The 8,764-nt window shown below is 55.8% G+C and overlaps 1 protein-coding gene and 2 long non-coding RNA genes across 4 annotated transcripts in view; 1 reads left to right on the top strand and 2 right to left on the bottom strand.

The window, feature by feature from the left end:
- Positions 1 to 648, bottom strand: part of LOC146592278 (uncharacterized) — a 7,336-nt gene extending 6,688 nt beyond the window's left edge. The window contains exon 1 of the long non-coding RNA XR_014896634.1: positions 559 to 648. This is a non-coding gene — a long non-coding RNA (uncharacterized LOC146592278). The remainder of the gene's footprint in view (positions 1 to 558) is intronic.
- On the top strand, positions 29 to 2,359 carry HAND2 (heart and neural crest derivatives expressed 2). Its single transcript, XM_085311410.1, has 2 exons — positions 29 to 663; positions 1,671 to 2,359. The coding sequence occupies exons 1-2, from the start codon at positions 109 to 111 to the stop codon at positions 1,767 to 1,769; spliced, it is 654 nt and encodes a 217-aa protein (XP_085167536.1). The 5' UTR covers positions 29 to 108; the 3' UTR covers positions 1,770 to 2,359.
- A 4,331-nt stretch (positions 2,360 to 6,690) lies between these two features.
- LOC146592280 (uncharacterized) lies at positions 6,691 to 8,758 on the bottom strand. Of its 2 annotated transcripts, XR_014896637.1 has the most exons (3): positions 8,245 to 8,758; positions 7,359 to 7,611; positions 6,691 to 6,920 (listed from the first exon to the last, which is right to left on the bottom strand). It is a non-coding gene; the product is annotated as an uncharacterized LOC146592280 (long non-coding RNA). The 2 variants fall into 2 exon arrangements; XR_014896636.1 differs by lacking the exon at positions 7,359 to 7,611 and having other exon boundaries at positions 6,691 to 7,055.
- Positions 8,759 to 8,764: the final 6 nt, after the last annotated feature.

Below are 8,764 nucleotides of genomic sequence, written 5' to 3' on the forward strand. Positions count from 1 at the left end.
GGGCTGCGCGGCGCGGCGCGGAGCGTCTGCCGCCGGCGCGGCGGGGGCGGGCGCGGAGGGGAAGCCTTTGTTTTGGGGCCCCGGGGGGCGGGGTGGGGCGCGCTAGGGATGAGTTTAGTGGGCGGCTTCCCCCACCACCCGGTGGTGCACCATGAGGGCTACCCCTTCGCCGCCGCCGCCGCTGCCGCCGCCGCCGCCGCCACCCGCTGCGGCCACGAGGAGAACCCCTACTTCCACGGCTGGCTCATCAGCAGCCACCCGGAGATGTCCCCCCCCGACTACAGCATGGCTCTGTCCTACAGCCCCGAGTACGCCAACGGGGCGCCGGGCATGGACCACTCCCATTACGGGGGGGTGCCGCCCGGGAGCGGCCCGCCCGGGCTCGGGGGGCCCCGGCCGGTGAAGCGCCGGGGCACGGCGAACCGCAAGGAGCGGCGCAGGACTCAGAGCATCAACAGCGCCTTCGCGGAGCTGCGCGAGTGCATCCCCAACGTGCCCGCCGACACCAAGCTCTCCAAGATCAAAACCCTCCGCCTGGCCACGAGCTACATCGCCTACCTCATGGACCTGCTAGCGAAAGACGACCAGAACGGGGAGGCGGAGGCCTTCAAGGCAGAGATCAAGAAGACAGACGTGAAGGAGGAGAAGAGGAAGAAAGAGCTGGTCAGTGCGCTCGGACGGGACGGGACGCGACGGCACCGGCGGCGCGTCCCCGCACCGGGCCGCGGCTCCTGGGTGCCAGGGGCGCCCCGGCCGCCCGCCGGCATCCCGGGGCGGCGGAGCAGGGCCGCGGCCGGATGAGCCCCCGCGGCTGCCCGGGACGAGGCGCGGAGCCGCCGCGGGAAAGGCGCACGGAGCCCGTAGAGCCCCTCGGGGAGGGGGTGTCCCTTCCCCGGCTCGGGCTTGTTCCGGCTCTCGAGCCGCGATCCCGCCGGCAGACGGCTGTAACTCGCAGCCTCCTTTCGCAGAGCTGAAGCAACGCTCCGTTTCCTTAAATAAAAGACCGCGCGTTGAGGCGAACTAAAAAGCAGCTCGCTGTTGAGGCCGCTGGCAAATGATTCGTTCGCCGCGCAGGGCTTTACTGCCCGTGCGCCGTGCTCTTAAATTCCTTCTCGTCGAGCGGTTTTTAACGAGAGACTGAGCGTCTGCTTGGACGARGGAGCGTAAGCCCGCTTCTTGTAGGCCTTACGGCAAACTCGGGCGGTCTTCCCACCGATTTCGGTGACCGCTTTTCCGCTACGGGCCTGACTTAAAATGTTGCACCCAGCACGCCTGTGCGCGTCTCCTAAGGCCTCCCCGCGCCTTCAAGGAGAAGGTTTAGCGCGGAGCTGGCAGTAATGCGGGCCGGCGAGCGCAGCCTGCAGCCGCCGCAGCTCGGGGCCGCGGCGCTTGCAAGCTGCGAGGGGCCGAGCGCGGCCCGCGGGGCGCTGCGCACACGCGGGGCCGGGGCGCAGCGGCTTTGCGCGCAAGGGGACCCGCGCGGCGGCCCGCCGAGCTCGCTTCGTCCCCGCAGCCGGGGGAGCTGAGGAGCCCCTGCCTCCCCTTAGGTTTCCCTTTTGGGCCCGGGGAGAGGCGACCTAGAAAGCAGGGAAATCTCTCTAACTTTTTTTCTTCTTTGCCCCTCTGTTTTTCTCTCTTTCTCTCTCTCCTTTCGCATCCTGTCTCTCCAGAATGAAATCTTGAAAAGCACAGTTAGCAGCAACGATAAGAAAACCAAAGGGAGGACTGGCTGGCCGCAGCATGTCTGGGCTTTGGAGCTCAAGCAGTGAGCACGGCAGGACTGGAGGAGCCGTCCTCTTGGTCTCGGTAGTGAGCTCTCCTCTGAGGACTCTTTGTATTTGGAATCGTCCAGTTTATTTATGTGCAATTTCTCCCCCAAACCCCCAAAATGTGGATATTTGAAGGAGAGGGAAAAAAAGCATTCCATATTTGAATATGAAGAGGAAACTCCAGCTTGGTAAGGGGTAATGTCGTCTCTAATAGTTTTGTGAATGTTATTTGCTCTGTATAAAACACACGGGGAAAAAAAAAAGAACTATAGAAAAGGGAGGGGGGAAAAACCCTCCCTGGCATTGGTGTGTATGTGAAGTGTATCTTTAATACTTGGCCTTTTGGATATAAATATTCATGGGATTATAAAGTTATATTTCAGCAGAAGCAGTTGCACCATGTTTCAGTTGACTCGGTATTTAGTGTTGTAATTTTCTTGTGGTCGTTCAGTATTTGAAGATGTTTTCAACAGTTATTGGTTATGTGCACTTCTGTCCGTAAGGGAAAAAGTGGAATCTAATTAATATTGAAGGTGTAAACGTTGTAAGTACTCAATAAACCACTGTGTGTGTTTTTTTACAAAAAAAAAGAGAGAGAAAAAGGGAAAAAAAAGAGAACCCAAATCTTTTTATGTTTTATACCTCAATGTTTTGAATAACAGCGTTGTTTATGGCTTTTTTTCATAATATTTAAAATATTCGGAAGTAAACTAAATTATAAAGATGGCTCCTAAGTTTATTTTTAAACAAGTGAGTGAAAGGACGGGTCGAGGGAGGACTCTCGACAGCCCCGCGAGTGTTGGGCGTGAAGCGGCAGTCCAGCTGAGCAGGGATGCCGTGCGGTGGCGTTTTCCGTGCGGAGACCGAGTGCTAAGGGGAAAGGGCCAAGGGCACAAACGCCGCTGGGCCGCGGCCGCGCAGGGCTGCGCGGTTTCCTCCGCGCTGCGGCCGCTGCGCGGGGCGAGGGCCCGCTCCTGACCCGCCGAGGGGGGTCTGAGGGCCCGGCGAGGGCTGAGGGCAGGCGAGGGAGGCTGCAGGGCTTTGCGAGGAGTGATTATGTAACAGGTAATTTTACGTCAAGTCAGAAAGAGYGAACAAGGCATGGGATTTGGGGAGGGAGGGGGAATGTAAGATTTACAATGAGCTACGGTGAACTTAATATTAACTTTGTAGTTCCCAAAATTCTCCTGGGTTGCACGTTTCTAGTCTGCCACAGCAAGCTTTTTTGCGTGTGTGTGTGTGTGCGGGGAGGTGTTTTGGGATTTTTTTTGTTTTGTTTTTTCACTCTTCTGTCTCCAGACTAGCAGCAGCTTGTTYTCTCCCTCTTTCTAGTATGTTCAATCTGCTGTATGTTCAGTCGTCCTGCTCCTCTCTGTCTGGGAAGCTTGCCGCTGCTCTCTGTGCTTCCTCCTTTGCCAGGCTCCTGGTGCTCGGTCAGCAGCCCTCCTCGACACTTGGCGCTGGGAAGTGCAAAATTTCCCTCAATATCACAGGCAGACAAGGGGGGGGAAGTGATAATAATAAAGTTAGAGCTTTTTGCCTAGAAGCAGTTCTCTAAGGTACACTTGGCTRTTCACGGTTGAGCTTTTCCACCTTTTCCGTGGTAAAGATGGGCTTCATCCTTTTGCGGCTTTGGGCCTCTAAGTCTTGGGACTTAAATCAGCTCTACTTACCGCTGGCTGGCTCTCTCTGCAGGTCCGGGGCTGTGTACCTGCCGCCGCGCCGAAGGAAGAGGCCGCTGCCGCGCCCCGACGGTCGGCGTGGGTAGACGTGCAGTTGCCCGTGAACCGAGACGGGAGCCCCCGCGGCGGCGGCCGCGCCGTCGGCGAGCGGCGGGGTCGGAGCAAGCGGCCAAAAGCCGTGCGCCCCTCTGCCGTCGCGTCAGGCCGCCCGCCTCTGCGCTCCGCCGCCGGCCTGTGTTTACAGACACTTGCCTGTGTTTATAGCACTTGGAGGGAAGAATCTTCCCTCTTGTTTTCCTTTCCCTGTCTGGTACCCAGCCCAGATGATAAACTGCAGGGGCTCGTCCCGTCCCCCGCCGCCACCACCCAAGTGCCGCTTTCGTTTGCAAACGGGACGGGCGCGCCGCGGAGCTCCGCGGCCCGCGCCCTGCCGCAGCCGAGGGGCTGGACGGGCCGAGGCCGGGGCCGCGCTCGGGTGCGGAGCGGCTCCCGCGCTTCCGTCGGGGCTCCCCTCCCCCCCAACCCATCGGGCCGATTTAACGTTTCGAAACGTTAAATTTCTCAGAACTGAGAGCCTCTCTGGACCTGCTAAGGAGGATCTCTTTTAATTGCTCGATAATGAGGATGTTGCCATTTTCTCAGGAGCAGTTATTCCTGGAGCTAAATCACAAGAGCCCTAGACAGGTCGGAGCCGACAAAAATGTAGGTTTTGACGTTAAAAGCTAAATGGGGAAGCAGGGCGGTAGAAGGTAAATTGATGGTAGATCGGGATGTCAGTGCCCTGGCCCCAGGTCTCCGCGAGTGGAGCCGAGGGGCTGATAACAGGGGCGCGCTGCGCCCGCCGCTGCGGCAGCCCTGCGGCGGGGCATCGGCGCCCCGACGGCACCGCCGGGCTCGGGGGCAGCGCTCTCGGTGGGGAGAGGAGCTAAGGGGGCTGCGGAACAGCAGCGTGGCGCTGCCGCGGCATCGCTCCGCGTTGTGCAGAGCAAGAAGGAGAGGAAGGCGCGGGGRGCGGGCGGCTGGATGCAGCCACCTCAAGCTGCCTCCTTGCAAACGGTCTCAGTCCCCGTATTTCCCCGTAACTTCAGCCGAGTGCCTCTATTCCTGGCTGCGGGAATGAGGGTCAGAGCTCTGCCTCAAAAGAAAATAACTTTTTTTCTTTGTTTCTTTCTTTCTCAGTCTTTTTTATTTTTTTTTCTCCTTGAGGAGAAAACAACAGAACTTCCTCGGTTTGCGTGCCCCCGGACCGGTCGCCTCCCCTCTGCTCCCCGGGGCGCATCTCGCTGTGCACGGCAAGCTGCGCGGGGCGCGGAGTGGCGCGGAGCGGGGCCTAGCACCCGGGGGACCTCGAGGGCACCCGTGTGAGGCAGAAAGCAGCGTGTTTTTATTTTTTTTCCATGTTCCCCCACGCTTTTGGCAGCGATGGAGGTAAAGGGCAAGGCCCTGACACCTCCGCGGGGAGGCGCGTAGGGCTGCGCGGGGCCAGCCGCGCTCCCCGGGCKGCGGGAGCCGGTCCTGCCGTCGTGCGCGGCTGTTTTACGAGCCCGCCGCGCTGTCGGGCGTGCACGGGATGCCTGCATTCCTGCGGCCAGGGAGATAAGCTGAATACCCGGGGTTTTTTAATTAACTTATTTTTCCACTCGTTCACTTTCAGGAGCTCTTCTCTTCGTGAAGATATTATTGTAATAATTATAGCTAATTTGCTGTCGTTGTCACAGARGTGAAACGGGGCCTTTCGGTCCAAGCCGCATACACCACTAGAACAAGCGCCGAGACATCCGCGGGCAGCTGTAAGGAYATAAACACGGCCGGGAGATGCCACTGAGACAACGTGATCTTGAAAGGTGGGCGGGAGGGAGAGAGGAAGAGAGTTAATAATAAAACCCCTAAGCAAAATATTCTCCTCTTGCACTTGGAAACCTAACCTTAATCTGCCTTTTTTCACACGTACTCGCCCAGCTACTCACAGATATACTCAAGAAACATACATGTAGCGATGGGAAGGAAACCCATTCCATCCTCCTGCAAACATAATCCCTTCTGCTGTAACGAGGGGCTTTTCGATGTTTTATATATTTTTAATTTGGKGTTGGGAGTTYTAGRGTTTTTTGTTTGTTTTTTGTTTTGTTTTGGTGAACCGGGAAATATATGCCCCTACAAACGAGCTCCAATCTTTTCCATTTCTAATTGGTCAATTACTGTTCAGCTGTTCAAGTTCGCCCCGTACAATGGAGATTAAAGCAGAGTTGTTATCTGAATTATATATTCACATAAATTCTAGCAAAGCTGGGCGATTCGCGGGGCCAGCGCCTCTCCGGGAAGTCCCTGTGGCCCTCTCTTCCCCTTCCAAAGCAGCGTGGTGTGYGTCTCCCTCTTCCCCAGCCCCCTTATTTTCCTCCAGAAATGTTGTTGCTTTGATGATCCGATTGTAGAGCATTGATTACAAATTTATTCTCAGACACTATATAAGTCTTTATATCTGCTATTAGAGACATCTGGGAATGATTAGACCTCTCCCTCCCCCGGCTCTGCTCCCTCTATCTTGCAGCGAGGAGCTAGAGACATGTTGACGTCAGATCAGACGGCTAGGAGCCATCCTGCTCTCGAGTTGGGTGTAATCACGGCCGCGCTCTCCAAGCCCCAGCSCCAGCGCCAGCGCCTCCGCCAGCTGGAATGCGGGCGCCGCGGCACGGGGCTGCGCTCGGCTTCTCTGAGAATCGGTATTTTTAGCCCCCGGAGGCTTTGGCTTCTCTGGAGATTGCCGCCAAGGTTGGTTGGTTGATTGTTTGTTTGCAACTTCAGAAATAAAGGCGGCGCGTTACGCCGACGGCGCTCCCCTCCCTCCTTCCCAGCCCAGCGCTAGCTTTATCTGGGCAGTATTTCTCCCGGTGCCTTCGGTCTGTCTTCCAAAACAAATATCAAGCCGGGCAGATTTCCACCTTGTGTCTTGGCGGGGAGAAATTAGCGAAGCAAAGTGCGGGCAGTCGCCGGCTGCCTGCCCTGCGCTCTCACACCCYGCTATCCAAAGTGGTAGTCAGTTTTACAACGAGCTGGGAAAGCTGGAGACTCCTGTAAAGCAAGATGATTCCCGACCCAAGCGGCAGTTCTACTGGCAGAGAAATGGCTTTGCACCTGCTATTAAATCCTGATGAATCTCATCTAATTGAGAGCTTAGGATGCCTAATAGCAATGCGGAGCAGCCTGCCCTGTGTAATGGCCCTGACTCAGCGGGATCCAAGTTCATGTTTGTGATGTTTATTTTTATGTATTTTTACTTTATTATTTGGTAAATTTCATAACATTCGTTTTTCCCAAGGAGATAAAAAACATAGTAGTTCAATAAATAAACTTGAGCCTCTGCCGTCTGCTCGCAAACTCTTGGACGGCTGACACTTGTCCAGCTGTATACGGCAATCAGTGCTACTACCAGGAAGGGGGGTGGTGCGGATGAGAAAGCGGTTGATCTTGTCTCCAGAGAAAAGAGATAATGTTAGAGTATTTGTCTGAAGGATTAGATTCTCAAAGTAAAGTATTCTTGCCAGGAGAAAAAAGTATTGTGTGACTCTGGAGGAAAAAAAAAGGCGCTTCCCCTTCTTCTTTGTTGCTGCAAAAATAAAATAAAATAAATCCCCTAAGATACCGCAATGCTCCAGTGTGTGTCTATCTGTAATCTCGAAAGGAAAAGGAACATTTCCTTTCTAAATGAGTAAAAACGGTATGCAGTGCGCTTGGCTCCCCACCACATCCACTAATACTAGGGGCTCGGGCAAAGGCGAGCTCGAGGGGAGAAGCAGTAAAGGAAAAAAGAAAGAAAGTAAAAGTAAAAGGGGRAAAAAAAACAACCCCAAACCTCCCAATAAATCCCATCCCAGAGCTTTGCAAGAGAGCTCCAAGTTGTGGCTCCTACCCCGCAAGGCTGAAGCTGCGGCCCTGGGCGCGTCCCCTCGGGCAGCCTCAGGGTCCGAGGCAGAAAGTGCCCCCCGACGKGAGGGGGCCGGGGGGCTCCCCCGAGGGCCGCATCCTGCCGGCCGCCGCCGCTCTCGGAGCTCGGTACTGTTACAGCCGGCAGCACGGTTTGGGAAACAGCGGTAATGCATTAGCAAAACAACGGGGATCACTGTGCCTGCATCTCGAAGCCATTTATCTGCTGCTCGTGAACGCTGTTCGAAGCAGAAACAAGCCCCGTGTTGCTCAAAGTATTCGGGAGAAAAATGCAAAATTATATTTTAATGTACGGCAGTAGAGCCTTTTTCCCGACCACGTATATTGAACAAACATGTGGGGATAATAGAGAGGACGATTCTCCTATAGGGGTCTCTATTTGCATGCCATATGTGGCTATAGGCTAAAACAGCTGCGTATAATGAACTTTTAAAAAGCTAAATATGAATGCAAACCCGTAGAAGTTCTCTAAAACTGGCCTAAAACACAAAGAAATGTTCTGCCAGAAAATACAGGAGGCGGAAGACATTAAAAATAATTAATAATAATAATATTAAGCCGCCGCCTCCAAACCTCCAGCCCCCGCAGGTTTCCTGGGAGCCCTGCCCGCAGGGGACCCCAGCGCGGCGCCGGGGGCGGCCGCGGCACCCCCGCGGGGCGGGGACCGGGCCGGGCTCGCAGTGCGCCCCGCGGCCGCGCACCGTGAGCCGTGGCGCACGGCCCGGCCTTGCCTGCCTCTCTCCCCCAAATCTGGTTTTCATAGAGCGGCGCAGTAATTACCCAAAGCCATAACTGTCTCCGAAATTATTCATTAAAGTCATTCTCGGGAATCTCACGGCGCTAGTGCTTACATTTATGGCCTTTGCACCATCAGAATATGACATCGCCTTTCGCCCTCTTTCCTCGGCGCTGGTGTGTTTAAAATTGTGGCGAGGAAGGGGGGGGGTGTCTCTCCCTTGCCTTTCTCTCGGTGTGTCTGTTTGCTCGGGATTCAGGTTGCTTTCCCCCTTTTGGCGAAGGAGTGCGATGCAACCCGACAGACACCCTGGGAGCAAGGAGGGTATTTTGGGGAGTTGCAGCGTTGTGCGGAAGATCATGTCTGTGCCCTGTGGTGCTGTCAGCAGTGACAGATCCCAGATGCAGCCGCTACTGTATGGCAGATTGAGTTTCTCAGCAGAAAACTCTCTCCCTCCCTCCCAAACGTCTTCAAAAACCTTCTCCAGATACTGCGGGTCACTTCGGCTCAAACGGGGAGAGAAAGGGAGGGGGGGAAGCTTTCCATCTCCCCCTCCCTCTCTCTTCCTCTCGCCGGATCTCTCTGGGGTGCAGGGGGGCTCCTGGCCCTTCCCTCCCCCCCTCCCCCCGGGGGGG

Source organism: Rhea americana, unplaced genomic scaffold (genome assembly GCF_003343005.1).
Source record: "Rhea americana isolate MKP2758 unplaced genomic scaffold, rheAme1 scaffold_34, whole genome shotgun sequence".
Lineage (NCBI taxonomy): Eukaryota > Metazoa > Chordata > Aves > Rheiformes > Rheidae > Rhea > Rhea americana.